Here is a 22,131-nt window from a genome sequence, read left to right on the forward strand (position 1 = left end):
TGGCAATCCTGGTGCAATGCAACTTTGTAGTAATGTAGAAGCTTTCTTTGTCCTACTTGGCAGCCCCAGGCTACTCAGGAACCACAGATTGGTAGCTTTATGAATGCCCATTCCTTTGTTGACAATGTGTTTTTCTCCTTACCTTTACAGCCAGATTGTATTTAAAAGAGACTATAGATCTGATGCTGGAACAATAAGACTGATGAGTGTTTGATGACTTTTCTGGGCTTTTTGAAATGCTTGATTTGAATAAAAGCTGTCTGATTGGCCCTCATAGCTGTACAGTCTTGGGATGGAGCGTCTCAGTAGCCAGCCCTAAGTGAAAGCCACACTGGCATGTTGGTAAACAAACTGGGAGTTCTGACTAGTGGCAGGACCATCAGATGCAAGGGAAATGCTTTAGCAGTCACCCTTAATCTGCAGATTCTTGGTGGGAGCAAAAAGTACCTTTCCATTCAGCATCCTTCCTAGAAACCTGAGGGTTTGTGAAGTACAGAATTAAAAACGAAAAGGAAGCCTCACTTGCCAGGCACTGGCTGTGCTTTGAGATAGGATGAAAGTGACAAAGACTATGGGAGAGGTTTTGGACCAACAGAAAGCAGAAAACAACAGAAACTTCATAAGAGATCCAGCTCTGTGTTCCATTTTGTGATCCCAGGGAAGCCTGGGAGAACCAGTGGGCCATGAGCTGGAGCCCTTTTGCTAAGGGAGGCAGTGCAAACATACTTCTTTTTGTTGGGCAGCAGGAGTGAGCTGCACACAAATGTCTTGCTAATTAAGCTGCCATAGGAAATAGGAACTCACCCAAGTGTACAAAGAGCAGAGAAAACCCCCCAAATGAAACCAGTTAATATTAGCACAAGTTGCCCCAACCTCATCATGAGGAACCATAAGGGAGAAGGAACGGGCTAAGCAAAGTCTTGAAAAATGATCAAATTGTGTGTAAGTGCATATACCTAAGTGCATGAATACTTCAACAAAAGCTAGTGGTGGATTATTAAGAGGCCAATGCAGCTAAGTTCCTGCTTGGTTACATAGATAAATTGCCAAAGGAAACATTATCCAAACAGTTCTACTTCAAAGGCACAAGGACAAGCTTTGGGGAACTTGCGGTACTTTCAATCTGGCCAGTAACCAAGTGTAAAGTGTAAAATATACATGTTTAGGAAGTAGGACACATGCCGTTCAAGACAGGCCTTTCCCATGCTCTCAGACCAGTGCAGCTTCATTTGATGTGCAAATGCATGATGTGTGATCTGTCCTGGCAGTGTGCTGCCTGCCAGCAGCACAAACATTTCACAAGCACCCTTTTGGGTTACTTCAGCCTGCTGTGTGCACAGCCTCCTTGGCAGCCTCTGCAGCTGGAGTATTTCTACAGTCTATTGCTGTTGTGGTAGTGCAATCCAGGTTTATTTAGCAGGTCTCATCAAGAGACTCCAGGCAGACAAAACCAGTACAAAACCAGCCTGGAATCGTAGGGTTTGATGTTAGATTCTAGGGTTAAATGACCATACAAGAACTGGTTACAGTAACGCACTGGGGAGCATCATCAGTAATGCAGACTTCATCAATGCTTAGGCAAATTGTCCTGGCAGATGTCCAGCCTTTCTGGGCACTGGAGACATCGGGGCATTACAGCTGATGGCAAGTACCCTCCATAATGTGTTTACAAATGTCACCTGAGACTGGGTAAAATCATGTTCCCTGGAGTGCTTCCTGGCACTTGGAGGCACAACCAGCAATGTGTGTGCCTCTGCTCTTTGATGAAAGTCATCCTGTAAGCCCATGAAAAGTAACAGATGTTCACCATAGAAAAGCAGTGGATCGTGGGTACAGCCCCTCTTTCCAGTAGTGGCTTGAGTGGATTTAAATTTGTTGATATCAAAAAAAAGTAGTTGTGGTCTTTACAGTGCAACTGGGCTCTCGAGTACCTGTGCCAGGGGAATGAGCCTGGCTGAGGGTTCTAGGCCTCAGTCCCAGGTAACTGAGCACTTGGCATTGAGCACTACCCCAGTGTAGCAGTTGTGGCTACACAGACAGATTAACGTGCTCTTCACCACTAAAAGGACTGAACTTGCACTGCAACCAGCTGTAATAATCTGTTGCTTGTGTTAACCTTGAATTCCAGTGTGTCAGTTCCAGTCCTCTGAGAAAAATTAGGCAAGTGCTTATTGAAACCAGCATCCCAGCACTCCCCATTGTGCTGGGTGGAAGAGGAAAGTGGGACCCCAAGTCCAAGTAGTATATTCTAGCCACACTGTAGTCAGATGAGATTCTACCACTACTCTCAGGTCTATCCTTATAAATCACCAACTTCATGCACGCTAAAGTCAGGCACTTTGCTTCAGCAGTTCTTGAGCTTTCAGGCAGAGCTACACACAGTTCCCTGATACCTGTGCACGATCAGCGGACCCAGAAGGTACAGGGAAGATACTGAAAGATTCAATTCATTATGTGTTTAATGAGGATGAGGAGGAAAGATGAGATTTATGCAGCTGTAGTCTAATGTGTTGAGAGAAGTCTGTCTGAATGGGTTGAGAATGATGGTGGCATCTAATAGCCAGAGAGGCCTTTCCTGCATCCTGATAGATGTAGCACTGTGAGTATCAGTCATTGTGCTATGAAGTTGTTATGAGAAAAATAACTTCCTCTGTTGATTGACTTAGCATGCAGTAAACTGAGATGTAGGAATGCAAATGCAAGGTGCTTGTAAATGTCATAGCTCACCAGAGCTCTAGGTGTGACCATGCTGAGAGCTTTAAGAAAGCAGTATGGTGTGTGGCTTGGCGTTGACTTCCTCTCTAGCTGAATTGGTGCCCTGAGTTCAGTGTTACAGCGAGTCCTTTGTTCTTCAGGACAGAACAGAGAAATGAGAGGCCACTGTAACACAGTGCCTCTGCATATGCAAGGCAATCTTTTTCATCCTGGCCTCTGTGGGGAGGAAGAGGAAGGATATTATTTCTAACAGGGCACTAATAAATGCCTGAATGCTTATTGGGGTTGTATTGATATCCATTGCTTTGGCTGAAGGCTACAGAACTGGAATTCTTTCTGCCTTGCGTCACATCCTTTCCCAGGAGAAGCAAACAATTATTTACCAATCCCCCCTTTACTGTAACTGTATTCACATTGATTGATACGTGTACTTTCACTGGCTGAGGCTGCACAGAGTGTTTGTTTACTATGGAATCAGCTTTGCTTATTTCATTAGATGACAACACTCCTTATTTTCAGTGGGCTCCAAAACAATCTTCCTTCACTCATTTTGCTTTCAGGAAAGAACTCCAATGCTTGTGCCTATGTGATTGCTTGGAGTGGTGAGACAGGTTGCAAACAGGTCAGAGAGATGGGGAATATGGAAAGTGCTAATTGTCCACTTATGGTCCCATGACAGAGTGTTGTCAGTGCCACTACTTAAATAGAAATGAAGCTGTTTAATATATTCCCGATACCCCAGGCTTTCAGGAACAGCAGTCCTTTTTGAGAATGCAATTTCACTTCTGTTGTTAAGCTCTGTTCTCTTTTACCCCATCTGCTTTAGCCAACTTACTTTATCTATTGTGATTGCCTGTAGTGTGAGGATTAAATCAACAGTCTTATTCTGTGATGGTGAGGTATAGCCATTGCTTGCTATACAATGAAGTAACTTGGTCTTATTAACTGATTAGTTACCTTATCTAAATAGGCACTATTTCAAAAGAAGAATGCTGAATGCTGTCCTGGCAGTGAAAGTAACCCTGGAATAAAGGGATTGCTTGAGGGAGAGTTGTACCATGTGAATTTTATTGGCTGTCAAATAACGTTCAGTCTGTCCTTTCAGTCTGTTTTAGCATTTTGAAATGAAAGACAAGTACAATATCACTCCATAAAAGATCTGAGTGTTAATTTAATCATCTCTGTGACTCATCTACTAGAGAAAGAAAAGGCATCAGGATTTTTTTAAACATTATCCAAAACTCAAGCTGTGATGCAGCAGTTTGCAAGGGTGTCCCACTGGTTCTGATGATTTCAAACCTTCCCCAATAGCTAAACTTTATGACCATGAGGGTGAGGATGAACTTTGGCTATGACCTAGATCTGCAATTCACAAGTGTTTTTCATACAGCTGCAATAATATTCCAGAAAATGTAACTGGCCTTTTACTTCATTCACTTTTGCAAATGAAAATAAAGCTACTGTGAGAGCAGATCTTTTGCTAAGAAAATATTTTTTTAAATATTTTTATAGCTCTGTCAACAATAAAGGAGTCTCACAATCTAAAGTCTTTCTCTAAACCTTTTTAATGGAAAAAACTTCATAGAAAATATCCTTTTACTTTTAATAACATATAACTATATACATGATTAAAAACTGTAACAAAAAGCTGCAGGGACTGGAAAAATGTTTTGTTGGATCCATGCAGATGGTACATTTAGAAAAGGATTTCACAAATCCATGTACATCAAATGGAGCTGCAGTGACAGGGTTGAAAAAAAATTGGCAACTCTATATTATTTACCTGAATGTACTGGGAATATAGCACAGACATACAAAATACACAAAAAGAATACAAAAGAGTACATGCTGTAAATGCTGTTAGCACAGGACATTTCTTTTTTAAGTAAATAGGAGAAAAGAAGTAAAATCTCCCTTTTCATATTTTATGCTGCAGTTTAAAAGGTACCTAATCTCTTATTTGCTGGACTTTTGTTTTCCTTCACTCAGACATACACTACAGTAGAAGGAAATGGCACTTAACAACTCAGGAATATTTTGATTCATCTCCATGTCAGTGAATGTATTGCCATTTCTGAGTAACATCGTGTACACATACTGCTTTAAAAACACACACACAATTTGACATGAGTTAGAAACAGAAAATATTGAGGGCCACCACACTGCAGAGTGCTGGATACTCTTGTCCTGATCCAGCAGCATGTTTAAGGATACACACAAATTCTAAGAGGAATTCCTTAGAAGTAAAGGAAGTTAAGAACGTACAGAGATTTCTGATCTGCTGATCAGGTCTGGAGTTCTCAACAGGTCGGAGTACAGACTCTGCAGCTAGGCAAACTGTTACACCTGAGGCCATAATTCTGTCCTTACATCCCAGATAATGTAGCTACACAGTCTAGGTGATTTACTGCACTTTTAGAATAAATTCTCTTAATTCTAAGATAAAACATAGTTCTTTAAAAAACCCACAGAACTCCAGGGAGTTGATAAGCTTTGCCGCTGGAAAGAAAGATGGTGTGCAGTTTGTTAGCTCTAAGTTGGAAGAGATTCTGTGGGCAGCAGGTAATAATGTGACAGGTTTTAAACACCTCACTTCTAAAAGAACTTGCTCATATTGTTGGCCTGGGCCAAAAAATGAACATGCATAACTGAAAAGCCAGTACTTGCCAGTAAGCTCACCTGAGGCTCACAAGCGAGGTGAGGATGGCAAGCTGTCCGTTAGTAAGAAAATAAAAGTCAAGCTTACTTCCTCTCAGGTCAGCTTTTGCTGGGTTCTTCCTGCTCTAATGCATACTTAATAATTCCCAGTGTAACCACAGGCAGTTTAATAGCAGACAAATGAATGGAGTCTCTGTGTGTATATACTTGTTTAAAAAAAAAGGTGAAAACAACGACAGTAACAACAAAACTAGACAAGCAGTGAAAGCTGAAATATTCTGTGAAGCCTGGGGATCTGCTCCTGTTCTCCTTAACACCCTCCCACCCTGCCTGGCCATGCTCTTTTGGCAGGCAGGTAAAACCTTTCACGTTGCTGTCAGGGAGGAGTTTTGCTTACAGCAAGGCAGAAAGTATTATGAAAATAAGTTTTGAAAACCAAATGTCTGTGGGTCATGACAGTCAAATCTCACTGATAAGGATTTGGATTTCATTGTCCATATGATGGTTTGGTCCCCTTCCCAGACCCCTGTATGCGAGCCTGCTAATTGGAAAGTTGTCAGTATACCAGGTTGTGGCTTGTTACCTTTTGCAGTCTTTTATTGTGTAAGAACATCAGTGATATTTGTTTCTGTTGTTCACTGCTAGCATTTTGGGTAACATCTGGCATGTAAAGCCCTGATTGAAAATACAATGTCAGTACAAGGCAGGTCTATTTGAGAAGCCAACCTGAAAGCAGTAAGACTAAATTTGTTTATTTAAAGAAGAGATAGATGTGTGTGTGTGCATGCATTTGCCTTTAACAGCTTTATAGCTACAACTGTTATTAAATGATGCCCAATAGCAATTTTTTCTCTTGTTATGATTTGTTTTATAAAGATGTAACAATTCTCAGGAGAGAGAGTTTTAGGAAAACATGCAGAGTTGGTTGGCATTACGTACACTGTTATGTGCCCAGTATATATGTTGCAACTTAATTTCTTAAATATATATTGTGTAGCATTTTTTTTTTTTATTCCTGAGTGCTGGTCTCCATAAGGAATAGAGAGGGTGGCATCATGTGCTCTTCTGCACAACGTGGTCCTTTGTCATTTTAGGAGTTCTTCTGAGGGATCTTTATTGTCACAGTTTTAATTTCAGAATATTCTCTCAATCCACATTCACCCCTAAAAAACAAATTGCAGCATGAACTTACACCAGCCATTTTACTGAGCAAAACCCTGCAAAATGATACCTTGGTAAGGTTAAGGCAAAATGTAAACTTCTCAGCATAGGTTTCTGTTGTACTCTGATTTTATGCAGGTTTTCCTTTCATGTCAGCTTTCAGAAAACCTGAGGTTTCAGTTTAGGTCAGAGGAACAATGGATGGCTCCAGCTTTTGATAAGGACATACAGACCAACATTACACCCAGAAATACCCTCTTGATGGAACTGTTGGGAGTGAACTGATGTCCTCTGTCCTTTCCAGACCTCAAAAATGTCCTGCTTGCACTTCTTTTTGGGAATGCAACGATACACTGCTGTGTCTCAGAGCTATCCAGACAATAATTCCTATGACAGTAAAGGATAGTTCTGAAGTAGAATGGCACCTCCTTCCCTTAAAGACATTTGGATATGTTGTCTGTCACCCTCCCTCCTGCCCCCCAATTCTGAGGGACATGTGGCTATCTAGGATGGTATTAGTTACAGAAGTAAAATTTCACACCACAGAGGCAGTGATGAATGTAAACATTAAAAAACCAGCCCTCCTTTAGACACCTTTAAGAGTACAAAAATATATGTACCCTTAATAGAAACAGCAATCAGTTGCATTGTGTACATGAGTACTGCTGTGCACACACCCTGCTATGTTTGTGGACATCTCAACTTTCATTGTGCATTCCTCATATGGGATAAAATATGTGAATTTCAATGCAGGTACAAACCAAGTCCCAGATAAATACAGTGCTAGCAGAGACAGCACAGTGGCACAGGTATGACCTGGCTGTCACACAGTTTAACAGTGACATACATACCTATGGACACTTTCTACTTTTGGTTGGTTGGTTTGGTTTTTTGCTTATTCTTTATAATTGCCTGACTCAAAACTATTTATGCTGTAAAATATGTCCCTTAACAACAGGGATCTAAGAAACTGTGGCATTTTAATTAAAAAGTATGCAGAAATTAATGTGGAGGGGTGGAGGTGAGTTAGAAGGTGATACCTGATCAAAGAGGTTCTGAAAGGAGTAGAATAATTACTCATAAGTAAGTTTTCAGGCATTTTTGTGAGATAGGGATTACTGCTATTCCAGACATTTCTTGTTTATGGTGAGTATTTTGAGAGCTGTAGATAGGAATTGAGTGTACAACTACCACAGAATTTTCCACGGGAGCTGGGGTGCTGCCTGGTTTCCCCCCTTTCAAAAACTCGACGATATCAATATGTGAATATTTTGCTTGCACAGTTAACCTCCCTGAAGTCAAGGGGGTCACTCTTGGGTGTCAAGTTACTCATGTGCTCTATTGAGCTTAGTAGTTTTAGAATATTTTCCCAATGATAAGAGTTAGATGAGCTGACATATTTATGCCAGTGTGAGATCACCTCATAACTCATGAATGTGGAGAATAGTTTGAATGCGTTATTCAAAGTACTCCCTAATGAGGGAAAATATTTCAGACTACGTAGAGCTTATTTTATAGATCAAGCTGTATACTTCAACATATTTAAAGTTTTAAAGAGTTTGACCTTACTTTAGTTTTACTGCTGAGTTTGCCATTAGCCATAAGCTATTTTGAAAGCTTAGGTGAGACACAATCTGGTATACATGCCTCCCGCACAGAAATTAATTGAATCCTTTATATGTGCCCCCAGTCTGGGGCTGGTGCAGTTGCTGAAGTTCCTTCTGATTGTAATAAGAATGAAAACCTGGTAAGACTTTAAATTAGGTACGTGGGACAGTGTTTGAGCATAGAGCTTCATTTCAAAATATCTGGCACTTAGTTCTAAGGGAAATAAGGGACAGGAAGTTTTTTAATGGAAGGTGATCTTCTGAAATGGATGCAAACACATTTTTCTGTTCTCTAGGCCTGATTTCACTTAACATTGTTTATAAATCTGGAAGAGAGAGATAACATTTTTAATAAAATTCAGATGCACCTATAAGTGTAGGAATAAAAGTGAATGAAAGGAAACAATGGCAAGAGAGGCAATATATATGGCAAAGCATCTCAGAAATGAGCACACCAAACGAATCAACAAGCACAGAGCAGTACCAAAAAGAGAATCTTTCTGCAGAAGTTAATATGCCTAAGAAAAGCTCTCAGAAAATATATGTTATAGGTTCAGATGGGAATACTTCCTGAACTTAATTTGCATGGAATGATTCACTAATGTTTATTAGGTCGTAGAACTGAAAACAGTTTAGAAGACTGCAGAGTAATACTTACATCTCTCTCCCATTGCCAGACATTTTGAATCCTCCAAAAGGACTTTGGGCATTTAAGGCATTGTAGCAATTTATCCTGTAACGGAAAGAGGCATTAAATCCAACTGTCAGGGACACCTTTGGACAACTCAGGGAGAGGCTGAAACTTGTGGACCTAAGGACACTGTATTCTTCTTAGTAATAACTAACTTGCTTTATGTTGAAAAGAATTGAGGAAAATGGGATTTGGCCTGTGAGGACTGGAGGAGGACATCGAAGTGCCTGGAAGCAGCTTCAGTAATGAACTGTTAATCTGCTGACAAACATCAGTGCCAGTTTGTAACACAGAGGTATTAAGATTTGAGTTGGTCCTTCTTGTCCCTGATTCCTCATGGATCTTTAGTTTACTCATGCCTGACATCCCAAATTGCAAGCCATTATATTGTAGAAATGGCATTCCTAAGGACTAGAGAGGTGTCCCCTCAGTTCCTTAATGTGGAGAAACTATGGGATTCTTTGTGCCTTTAGCAGAACTGGCACAGGATTCCTCTGCTCCAGAGAAAGGCTGGTTTATGCTCGGCTCTGTTTATTGGCAGTAATGCCATTCAGCAGTGTGGCTGCCACACTAACAGAACCGCTTTCCCTTGGTGAGCAGTCACACCACCTCCCTGCAGCTGTTCCCTATCTTTGCTAGTGATTCGCCACTGGGATGGTGGAGATAAACAATGGTCAGACAAAGGCCGCACAAGGGAGGTGCCATAATGATGGAGTCAAACTCTTTATCTCCAGGAGCAGGAGTGTGATAACTTTCCTCTTACCAGACTGTCCCAGCTTGCATTGCTGAAGAGACTGTCAGGGCCTTGTTTATGTCATTTGTAAAGACAGCAGCTACCAGCCCAAAATCAGAATTGTTGGCTCTCTCTATAACTTCATCCATGGTTTTAAATCTCAGTATTTCTTGAACAGGCCCAAAAATCTGCAACAAATATCAATGGTTAATTAATAAAACAGTCTATTCAGAGGCATCTTATTCCTGTTTTATTCTGCTTTTTAAATTGTCTCCTCTCTCCTGTTGTACTCAGTAATAGCTGGCTGTAAAACTGCATGAACTTCCCAAAGCAGTTGCCTCAGTGGAACTCATCCATTCTTTCTTTGAGGTCTGAGACTTTATAGCCAATGAAAAGAATTGAGCTTCTTTACCCAGCTGATGTTGTCAGCTGCTATGTGCATAAGAAGTTCTGAAAAGATTTTACTCTTTTTAAAAAATAGAGCAGTAATTTTTACCCTAAACCTTTTGTTTCAGGAAGTAAACAAAAAGAAAGAAATCATGCTAAGGACATTCTAAACCGATCTTGCTCGTGTGTGTGAATACCTCCTCCTTGGCAATCCGCATGTCATCTGTTACATTGGAGAACACTGTAGGTTCAATGAAGAAGCCCTTTCTTCCCAGCCCTTTACCCCCACATTCAAGTTTTGCTCCTTCAGTAATGCCACTTTGAATCAGTTCCAAGATCTTGTTGTACTGTTTTTTATCAATCTGAAAGAGAGAAGCAGTCATTTCACTTGCAGACCATGCGCTTGGTGATGAAGTAGACAAGTCATGTCACAGCAAGTAGACTGATGCTTATATTCACTACTCTTTGAGCCAGAGATGCCAAAGATCTACGAATACTTGCTGGCTGTTATCTAGGGCTCAGTTTTCTTAAGGGTCTGTCTGCTTACATATGGGGCTCAACCCACATTACTGCTAAGCAGTCTGGTTTCTAAGCACAAACAAAGCAAATCATTATTTTTTTGTCCCAAGTTATCTTCATGAAAATGATGTAAGTCTAGTTGGTAATTAGTGGCAGGATCATTTTCTACAGACCTATTTCTAATTCTGCCCATCTTTCGCTTAGAATTCCTGTCTCTCTAGTGGTCTACAAGCACAGTTATGGTTGTAGACAATTACTGAAAGTAAGTGCTTACAGAGATATTTGAGAGCTTCTCACAGATTATAGCTGTATCTTGGGGGCAGAAGATCAGAATCTTGCTGTTAAAGCTGGAAGGCAAACCTATTGATTTCTAAGATTAGAGTTTTTACTTAACAAGAAACACCTTTGGGATGCACAGATTATCTGCTCCTTTAGAATTTTAATCTTTGAAACATTTATCATGCCAGCTGCCCTGGACAGTGAGTGAGTATGCACTAAGTGACCTCTGTCCTAGTTAGACTTTAAACACTTTGAGGCAACTTCTAGGCTCTAGAGTCTAACCACTATTCCTTTACCTGTGGACCTTGCTCTGTAGTTGGGTCAAAAGGACTCCCCACAACTCTCTTCTTTGCACGTTCCACACTTCTTCTAACAAATTCTTCATAGATTGATTCCTCCACGTAAATCCGTGAGCCGGCAGTACAGCACTGCCCTTGGTTGAAGAAGACCCCTTGGTGAGCTTGTTCCACAGCATAGTCCACTGAAAAAAACAAGACAGCATATGTTGTTTTTCAACAACACAGACACATCTACTATTGCAGACATTGTGTATTACGTAATGCCATGTTCCCAAAACTTCACAGCACAAGTAGGATTTGGTTAAATAAACCCCAAACTAGTAAACAAATCAAAACATGCTATTGTTGTGTTGGGTTATAAACGAAGATAATTCATTTTGTGTCATAATCACTGTAAAAATGCAGAGTTTTTAAACATGTCTGAGGCTGATTCTGTCCCCCCATTTATTCCTCCCTGGACACAGCTATACTGGAGGAATATTAGGAGCATTACAACTGTTTCAGAACGACTTGGGACTTCAGATATCATCTAGATAAAGAAGGGTCCATAGGTAAGACATTCCACATGCCATCTGGTGATGCAAGACACAAACTATTGCTTAATATCCTACTGCAAAAATTAATCAGTGCTTTAGCAGTCTATAGTAGTAGGGTATGCAAGAACAACTTCACCAGTCTTATATGCCAGCGACACGTAATTTATCAACTGACACTCTGAAGAGACCCTAGGAAGTGGACCGTGCCCCACGTCACAGAAGTCTGACTGGGGACAGCAGAGGAGGGGAAAAATCATCTGTGATCTGAAGTTTGCACTTGGTTTAATACTGCATGTGTGAGAATTACAGTCAACCAAGTAGTTGAGAGAATGTGACTTGGGTAATGTGACTTGGGTAATCCTTGCCCAAAAGCCAGATTATTTTTCTGCAAGACAGAAATATCTTCTTGGCCTACACTGTTGACCATGTAAGGCTTTAAAAATATAGGTCATTTATAGAACAATCAACCTTTGATTTCACCTCTAACTTCCTTGGAGGTACAACTAACACATCCACTGTTCAAGCAGGAGAGAGAGGATCCAGTCAGAGATTCAGAGCTAACGCCTCCCACTGGGTGTAATAGCTGACTAGGCAGAATATTGAATTCATCCTTAAACGGTGATGCCCTACAGCACTGTAAGACATCTCTTACCAGCTGTAGCACTTTGGAGCATTGCTTAAAGTATGATCTTTTATGGAATAAACAAAGCAACAATGCTTTACTTTCACCACATCCTAGACATCTCCATCTAACAGAAGTCTCTTATTCTGCTGTCAGTGTGGTCTCAAAAAAAATTACGTAGGGTGTTCCCTGGACCACTTTCAAACTTTCCCAGGCAGCTCCATGGAGACTGAAAACACTAGTGGATAGAACTGATTAACTGCTGTTTCTTCCTCTGTTGTCACCACAGTTTTTCCCCATGAGGGGCTCTAACCATTCTTCTCTGGGTTTTGGGTTTTTTTTTTTTAGTGCACTAAACTTTCAGTGGCTGTGTCATGCTTTCTGCTAACTTTTGGCACATAGTGTTCCTCAAACAGAACAAACAGCTCTTTTGGGATGGTGAGCAAATTGTCTGCTGTTCTTAAATAGTCAGAGCTTTGAAGTCTGAATGTCAGGTCAAGTGCTGGTGGTTGTAATTAGGAGAGGACCAGATAGCTTTAGTATGATATACTATGGAACAGACAGTCCTGAAGAAGACTCTGCTCTCCTTCGAGCTCTGTTATTCCCCTGTTGCCTGCAACTTTTCCCAGGTCCTCAACCTTATTTGGCAGATGAAGACCTCCGACTTGGTAAAGCATTTCTGTGTAGAAAAAGCTGCTGAGAGTTCTCAAGCTCTTCCCAGTCGTTCAGACCCTGGTAAATTTTGAAAACGAATATAGGATTGTAACCAAGTCTTGCAATTCATACTATTCAGAATCAGTCTTCTATTCACTTTTCCCTTTTAAATTAAAAGACCAAATCCTTATATGTCTATTTATTTGGGTTAGAAAGGTCTCAGAAAATGCATTTCTTGTGCCTGCAGAGCCTGAAACAATAGCTCAAAGCAAGGTGTGAACTGTCCCGTTCATCTTAATGGGGTGTTAACGCCAAAACCTCCTGCTGGCAATTCAGATATCAACATTTTTAACTATTTCATGGCCGATCATTTCAGCAGAAACTTCCAGTTTGGGTTTTTATCCTATCCTAGGACCTTTTCAGGTGCCAAAAATCTCAGCTGCACAACATCATCCAGCTGCCAAACTCTTCAGCTCCCTGCTGACAGTGGCAATGAGGATATTTCAATACACAGTTCTTCAATTGTGAAAATGGAATAATCTCAACATATAGATACTATCAAAACATCTCAGGAAAGGAATCCTGCACTGACTAGGTTAGCAACTCCAGTATAATGTAAAGCCCTACCTTTTTATAATTGCTGTGGAGCAAAATAGTAACAGGATTTTCAGATGTAAAGCATTAAAGCACCTTGCTGCACAGTGTAAGGATGACAGAAATATATACAGGAACATGAGTGTGAGTGACACCATTGCTCTATGCTTGGTTATAGCAGATTTCTGGTTTCTTCTTGGCTATGAATCTGTGGGTTCAAATGTTGTCTTTTTATGTAAAAGTATCACACCTCAGGCTGCTTCATTAAGATTAAAAACTGCAATTAGGTACAGCTAGATTGGTCCATTTCACTTTGTATGAAAAATATGCCCTAAAATAAATAAAGACAGACACCACACAAACATGTTTTGAAGAAAAATATGGAAGTGCTGACTTACAATCAGCATCTGCAAAAATAATGTTTGGGCTTTTCCCACCCAGCTCCAGTGTAACTCTCTTCAAATTACTCCTTCCAGCTGCTTCTTGGATCAGCTTTCCAACCTGAAAGGAAATGGAGACACATTTTACAGGGAATGTAGTCACAGAGTTCACTTTAACAGCCAGTGTTGGCTATCACTGGAACCGAGGTTTAAATAATCCAGCAGGTTCTTGAATCCAAAGAATTGTTGCTGTTCTCATCAGCAGTGGACAGCTTTCCAGGGTTTTTTTCTAGAAATCAAGAGGGGATAAGGCTCAGTGTTTGTACCCTTCACCTGTTTCTGTGTGTGCTAAAACAGCTTTCTTTTAGGGTGCTCTAGGAGGGCTAAATTAAAAAGCTGAAATTGGTGTAACTAGAATTACTTCAATCCAAACTAGAGCATGTTCACTATTCTTAAGAGGTTTAGTTACATCATTTTTAGTGTAAAGATCTGATAGGTGAGTATGTATGAAGCTTATTACTATTCATTAGTAATTATCACTATCATACTTTTAATATAGCCCAGGTGTTAGATGATCACTGCTTCTAGAATTTGTCACACTTACTTCTGACAGTTACTGAACTGCTGGCCAACCTGTTTCTAGGAACGTATTTGCTCTCCTCAAAATACAGTTTTCAGTGCCCAAAGGCTCAAATATTTGACCATGAAAGAATGATCTAGAGTATGTCAAATTCTGATTAAATCATTAGCTTTTTCTGATGGATTAACTGCACATAGGAGACCCTTATCTGCACCACTGATAATATGGGTTGAGGAGGTCAAAAGCACCTCCAAAATGTCTTTGTAGATTGTGGGGTCAGCTGGAGCAGAATGCAGCCCTATGGCTGGAGCAGCCACACATTGCAGACCTCACCAAGGACCATGAGGGTAGATTAAATGGACTAGCAATCTGACAGCTCTGGGTTTGACATCAGAACAGTTGGAGAGGCAGCTGTGCTCCCTGGAAATTCTCCCATCCCTGGATCAATGAATCCACAACAGATCAGAGTTAATCAGTTGCACTGTAACTATGCCCATTTTGCAGCTAAGAAAGTGACCACAGGTGGAAGTCACAGGATTAAATGTATCTATTCAATATCAATAAGCTTGAGAAACTTGCTAAGTGCTTTCTGTTAACTGGGGCCTGTTTTAAAGTCACACAGAAAGTTACTTGTGAAGCGAGACAGGATTGAGTCCAGAGCTGGTCTTTTTTCTCCATGTAGGAAGTACTCTGGTCTCTAGCTGCCTTCTGTTTCTAGGGTCAGGTGAGAGAGATCCCCTGCAGGAAGGGGTTAATGGATGAGAAGTTGATCCTCTTTGAGAACTGAAGGCAGTCTGCTAGAGAAAGTTATGTCAGCACAGGAGTAATCAGAAAGCAAATGAAACTGAAACCAGGGCCCCCCCAGAAAAAACAAAGTAACCCCCCAAAACGGCTAAGGAAGGAATGGCCAATGGCTCTGTGTGCCCTTGTGATTAAGTGTTTGGCTGGTGACACCACAGTCGAGTGTGACTGAGGTTATTTCTTTAAAAAAAAAACCCTTAAATTTAAATTAGCTTCTTTTCCTTACCCCTGTATTGATGGAATGGAGTGTTGACATTAGAATGGAATTCCTTGCATATCCCCTTAATTGGAGCTGATTGCTATGTTTGACTGACAGCCAGAAGTGAACATGAAAAAGGACCCTTTCTGCCCTCCACCCCCACCACGTCCATTGAGCATGTCATCTGGAAGTTCTAATCTCTCAAGCTGGGCTGAGAATGTACACTGGAAACCAGTGAGTGCTGTGTTTATAGCCCGTGCCAGCCAATGCCATTCCCACCCTCACTGCCTTGAACCTCCCTCTCCAACAACAACCACCACCCATTTCCCCTCAGAAATTCACAAAGAGCAGAAGAGACCAAGGAAAGCAGAGCAATGTGTCCAGCCCACCATCCCTCTCTCATCCAGTCCACCACTCCAGTGTCAAAACTCTTTGTCCCTGTAAGCAGATGTCTTGAAAGGATTCTATGCAAACAACTGCGTGGCAAATATGCAAGTCCAGAAATTACATATACAGCAAAGATTAAAGTCCAGAGGGCTTAGAGACAATGGCATTAATTTGAAAAGTATGGTTCAGAGAGTATTGTTAATACAGGGAGGTGGTTGTCAAGTTTCCAAAACAGCTTCACTGTGTCCTTCTTGTTAGAAATCCGCATGGACATGGGGATGGTAGGGCTCATGCTGCTCAGCATTTGTGTTCACTGTGGGACTATTGTGCTCCATGCACTTACAGGTTGAGAAAAGTCTTAGGGAAGGCACCAGTGCAGTGATTACTTAGTGACAAAGACAGCCTTTTGTGACTGACCCTCTCTTTGTGGAGAAAGACAGCATGAAAAGGATAAGTGATAGTGTTGCAATCTGTATGGTCTTTCAGTACACGCTTCCTGTGGTGTCTCTCAGCTCTATCTGGGCGCTCCCAACAGGCTGTACAGCCTTGGGAGAGAGCGCTGGGAGAGAGGACTCCCCCACAGATAATGGAGCTGTGCGATTATTCAGCAGGAATGTTGGCAGAGAAAGCCCTGACTCCCCATCCTTGTTTTGAATAGGCTTCAAGATTGATATCAGGAGTATCCCTGGATAGCTTGTGAAGTTCCATACATAACCTCCTAAGCTGTATGGAGGGTGAGGCAGATGTAATTTGGCCCATCTCAAAGAAAACAATTTGTTATTCAGAACAACAAGAAAAAAGATTAAAGAAGCATTTTGCAGCACCCCTGTGCAAAAAACCCAGTTATTTGAATAGTCCTGGAAGGGCCTGTTTCTGGGCTGTGAACTCTGTGATGTTAGGCATGGAGAGGGTATCATGATGAAAACCAGTGTTACTTAGTTATGCCTTCTGTGCTTGGAAGTTTAATGTCTCTTTCAAGAGGCTCATGCAGTTTATTTGAAATACTTCATGCAGAAATTCAAGAAGTCTCTTGCCTTTCATCTTCTCTTAATTTTCGGTTTTCAGACAGAAATCAGTGTTTCCAGTAGTATGGGTGAGTTTGCCTGTTGCTCTTAAAGCACTGCAAGTCTCAGGAATCTTGACTCATGAGCTGGTTTTGGCTGGGATAGAGTTAATTTTATTCCTAGTGGCTAATATGGGGCTGTTTTGGGTTCATGCTGAAAGCAGTGTTGGTAACACAGTGTTTTGGTTACGGCTGAGCAGGGATTACACAGAGCCAAGGCCTCTTCTGCTCCCCACATCACCCCACCAGTGAGTAGGCTCGGGGTGCACAAGAAACTGGAAGGGGACACAGCTGGGACAGTTGACCCCAGCATATAAAGCTGGGGGAAGAGGAAGGAAGACAGGAATGTCTAGTGTGATGGGCATTTGTCTTCACAAGTAACCATCACGCATTATGGAGCCCTGCTGGACACCTGCCTGCCAATGGGAAGTGGTGAAGCAGTTCCTTGTCTGGCTTTGCTTGTGTGTGCAGCTTTCGATTCACCTGTTACACTGTCTTTATCTCTTGTCTCTCCTATCCTGCCAGGGCAGGGGAGTGAGCGAGCAGCTGTGTGGTGCTTAGTAGCTGGCTGGGGTTAAACCATAGCAGTCCTTTTAGATGCCCAACACCCGAAGACAGCACAGGAAGCTGTGTAGACAAAAGTTTCCACAAACAGTGGAAAAGTTGACAGAGGATACATCCATCTTCAGTTACTTAGTCATTTTAGGTAACTGGGCTGCTCATCTTCACAATTATTCCTTCCTTAGGATATTGAGAGAGTATCTGAAGAACAGTAAATTGTTTTAGGTTACAAGAGATTGAGTTTTGGGGAGGTAGTATGAGCAAACAGAATTTTTCTGTGTTTTCTGTAATTGCAGTTTTCTCTCTCCAGCTGTTGTGGCACTGGATGTCAGTGTTTGGCAACACCTTCAAACCCATGCAGCTGTTTATTTTGTCTGATTTAAAAAAAAAAAAAAATCCAGATTGTATGCAAAATCTTTCTGAGGAACATTTTAGGAGCGCATGGCATGTTCAGGGGGTTGTCCAGCAAGACAAGAGCATTGTGAAATACAGACCTGAAGAAGAGCAACTTTATTTGACTGTGTGAGGAGCAGCCCTGAAAAAAGCATAGTGAATAGTACAGCCTAAGATAAAAGGCAACTCCAGACACAAATTCCCAGAAACGATCCTAAGTGGCTTATTTGTTCACTGGGTTAACTCCTGTCCCCATGGAAGTCCATGGCTAAACTCCTGTTAACTTGGACAGGGCTAATACGCTACCGTATTTGGTTCAGGTTTAAGAAGACAAATCCTTCTGACATGTGTCTTTCACAGGGAAAAAGGCACAACGGGTGTCCAAGGACAGCTCCCTAAGTTCTAAGAACACCACCAAGGAAGAAAAAGGGGAACAACCACTTTCCATTCAGGAGGCACAAGCTGCCCCAGATACGATGCAGAAGATTCAGCAGAAGGCGGCGTGGATAATAACGAAGCCTCCCCAAATCCTCCTTGTACCAGACAGGGCACGTGTGTGGCAGGTAAGCGAACAGCCTTCTCAGAACAGGGCAAATCACCCTCAGGATCCCTGTGGCTAACGCAGAAAATGCCAGGATGTCATTCGTTAGGCTTTCCAAAACCAGCAAGAGATTTGTGATCCAGGGGAGCTGACACAACTCACTGCTGGTGCAGTAGGTAGTGGTTCTGTCTACATCATGCATTGTGACATTCACCTCACTTCGGAAATGAAAGGAGAATCCTGCTGAGTAAATTAGAATCAGTGGTAATACAGCTGTTAGCTACAAACATTTGTTTGGCATGAATCAATCTCCACTCTCCTGTAGTTTGCTTTGATGGTCTCTCTAGTATCTTTGACTAATGATGAGATCATGGTTTGTTAATCTAAGTGCATAAAGAAAACATTCTGCCAAGCAAAATGCAGACTCTTGTGCTGGGGTTTATTGCAGTTGTTTATAGACCTTTTGTTTACACAGGCATCCAAACCAATTTGTTGGATATTTATTTGGGTTACTCTACAGAACTGCATGAACACAGACCTGAATCCTATCTTTAATCTGTCTGCATTTTAATGGGTCATAGTTTGAACAAAGTGGAAACCAGCCACTCAGGATACATTTCTTGTTGGCCAGGGCTTCAAATGTTTTGTGTGCTATCTATAATTCTCATCTTGAGAGCCTTTACAACTGAAGAGAGTTGTAAACCTCTCTGATTTGGAGGTAACACATTTGTTTTTGAACAGAAGTTATTAGAACTCATTAAAAACTTTTGCAACAAGCAAAACACAACTTTTACTCCAGCCAGTGGTTTAAATGCATGTATTTTAAAATCTGTAACTTCTTGCTCTCCACAATCATCTCTAATCTTAAGCCCAGAACATACTGCACCCACACTTCCAGTTCACAGGTACAGTTCCTGTTCAAACGAAGGACACATACACACACATGGCCACAGAGCTCACAGCAGTCAAACAGCTGTATTCACAATGCCTGTAAATTCAGGGATTTGCATGGAAATGCATGCAAAAGAAGAGTAAAGCAGGGTCTGAGTCTGCTTTTCTCTGCTGTTTGCAGGCCTGTCACCTTCCATACTTAGCAAAAGTTCTTCCAGAAAAGTAAGGTAATAAGAAGCACCTCTTTGCATTTCTGATACCTGTAGAAATTGTCCCTGCATAAACACTTGTCTTGCAAATAGTCTACTGCTCATTTAGCTGGAAAAAACTTGTACTTATGAACTATGCAGCCCAACAGCAGATCCAGAGTTTGGATCTGTTCTTAAGCTCAGAAAAGATACATCAGAGAGGCTTGTTTTAATTCAATTGTGGCAAGTAATTATTTTTAAAAGGAATGCAAATAGCCAGGGATATATGGAACAGTGAAGAAGCTAAAGCAAACAGGGCCAGAGTCAAAAGGCAAGGCAGATATAGTGAACAACTGGGACAGTGTGGGAGATCGCTGAGCTCTACAGAGCCGTGCCCACGGTCCTGATGAGTGAGAGTTTCACCCTGCGTCTAGGGACCAGAAGGATCAAGGAGAAATCCAGTAAGATGTAATGACATATTTAAATTGATTATAGGCTTTCAAGGGAAAGTAGGAAAGGGATAGGAGCAAGTGTTGACATGGTCACACTGCCTGGAAGAAAGATTGGTTTGGGTGGTTTAAGCTTCATCTGATTGTGGAAGATGAGGAAAAAAATGTGTCAGTGAAGCCTGAGAGGAGATTGCCATAATTAAGGAGAATGATGGATTAGCCCTGGTTCACTAAAAAGAACACAGTAAAAATAAACTTTTGTTGAAATGCCCATACCAAACAAGCTGCTGAAGACTATGAACCAAAGCAAGCAGAGAGGCCAAGGAAACTGCTGGACTCTAAGGTGGCACAGTATTTTTAGGCTTGCTTGGTATGATTTTCTTTCTTTCAGTATGACAGTTGTCAAAATAAAATTCCCAGCCTGGCAGGTACCTGCAGAACCCTTCCCAGTGAGCTCTAGAGGGGAGTTAGGAGAGCTGTGTGCTAGGGACTGGAAGAGGAGATCCAGTGGAGGGTGTTCCATCGGGCTAAGGGGATGAAAGTGTTGGCAGGCTGATCTTTTCATGTGCACAAGCTAACCCATAAAAGGAGGGGTCAGAAGGGAAGAGGGAGAGAAGTGGAAGAATCGAACAGTGACAGTAGCACAGACAAAGAGCTCTCTGTGATTTTCTACATATTATTGGGGGGGGGGTGTGGGGTGTGTTTGAAAAGTGAATAGTAGCACTTAAAGCAATTTTCAAAGCACTGGACAATCTAAGAACCCGAAAAGAAATAGTGCAAACTGGACCAGCATCATAAATTAGACATCAGTGTCATAAAGTAGAAGTCATTGATGTGTTGTCCCATAGGCATGGGCTCAAGGCCTCACAATCGTCAGGAGTTTCAAGAGGTCCTGGATTAATGCATGGGGGACAAGGCCATTGGTTGCTATTAAATACAAATGCCCACATATATCTTGGGGCTCAGGAAGTCTTTAAAATTGTTGATTACCAGAAGCTGTTGAGGCTACAGCAAGGAAAGGATCACTCTATGCGCGCTCTCTTCTTCTATAAGCATCTGGTACTGGTCATGTTGCAAGATAAGGTGCTAGGCTGGAAGGATCTTTGGTGTGGCTATGTCAGGCTTTATTGAGTAGAGGTCATGAACTTGGCCTTTTGGCTCCTATTTCTGTGGATTGGGTTCTACAAATTTTGGAAAACATTAGCCTTTTTTATTTTTTGGTTTTGCCTTTTAAAAAAAACTTTGCAGGAAATAGATAAGGATAGGTTGGGCTCTGTGATTTTTACAGGCAAATGGGGAGTTCTCATGAGCCATAAGTAGGTACTTCAAAGGTAAAGAATCTGCATTTTTTTCCCAAAGACTCTTACAGTGAAAACTTGGGAAAAACCCGGGCTTCTGACATCTAAATGTGAAGATCTTTGCTTCTGTACTGACAGGCTTTATCATTAGCTTGCTGAAGTTGGAAGTATTAAGAGCCTTAACTAGCACCTGGATGAAAAGGGGGAATGGAAGTTGTTGGGGTGGTATTTATATATCTGATGGCTATCGGGGACCCACTGCACTGGACTGTACAGCTGACATGCTTCAGACAAGAACAAAGACAAAATATTGCCATTGCTATTTCATTAGCAATGGAAATTGTGTTTTGGACAAGTCAAAGACTATAGCACAGCTCCTATCCTAGCACTGTGTTTAAAATGCTGCAATGTTGACTTGCTGTTACGAAAATTCAGTGTTACAGGAAATCAGAAACAATATGGAATAGTTTACACTAACTCTACATTAAAACGTTCCATCTGTTCTTGCTTTAGGTTCTTAGAGAATTGCTTTTTCATCTCTGTAATGCTTTTCACTTCCTATTAGTAAGGCTTTTAAAGGTAGGCACTGAGTTAGTATAAAACCCACAGCTTTTGAGTTTAAACGCCTATTAAAACTAAAGCTGTCTGGAACTACAATAAAAATTTATTTTGGCTACAAAAGACAACTTTGAAACCTAACCCATCTGTATTTTCCCTCCTCCAAACAGTGCAACATCCTGTATAATAGAATATTTATCTTAAACAGAGACCACATATCTTTATGAAAACAATTGTTTCAACTTAATTTATGGGGGGCAATCAGCTCATATTAAAGTTTCCAATATTCCAGGATGCTAAATGAAATTGGTTACAGGAGATGTAATGACTAGAGTAATTCTACAGGATAATCTAAAATCTGATGTTGCCATTGATTTAGAAAGTAAC

General features: G+C 41.2%; 1 protein-coding gene across 2 annotated transcripts in view; it reads right to left on the reverse strand.

The window, feature by feature from the left end:
• Window positions 1-6,151: 6,151 nt before the first annotated feature.
• ALDH1A2 (aldehyde dehydrogenase 1 family member A2) overlaps window positions 6,152-22,131 on the reverse strand; it is a gene marked incomplete at its 5' end in the record, with an annotated part of 51,064 nt that continues 35,084 nt past the window's right edge. For both annotated transcript variants that reach the window (XM_084268132.1, XM_084268133.1), the window contains 6 exons: window positions 6,152-6,536; window positions 8,800-8,874; window positions 9,596-9,753; window positions 10,150-10,314; window positions 11,047-11,231; window positions 13,854-13,956. In XM_084268132.1, coding sequence (XP_084124258.1) covers window positions 6,464-6,536; window positions 8,800-8,874; window positions 9,596-9,753; window positions 10,150-10,314; window positions 11,047-11,231; window positions 13,854-13,956 — 759 coding nt within the window. In that variant the 3' untranslated portion in view covers window positions 6,152-6,463. The remainder of the gene's footprint in view (window positions 6,537-8,799; window positions 8,875-9,595; window positions 9,754-10,149; window positions 10,315-11,046; window positions 11,232-13,853; window positions 13,957-22,131) is intronic.

The sequence above is a fragment of the Gallinula chloropus genome (genome assembly GCF_964237585.1).
Source record: "Gallinula chloropus genome assembly, chromosome: 9".
Taxonomy (NCBI): Eukaryota; Metazoa; Chordata; class Aves; order Gruiformes; family Rallidae; genus Gallinula; species Gallinula chloropus.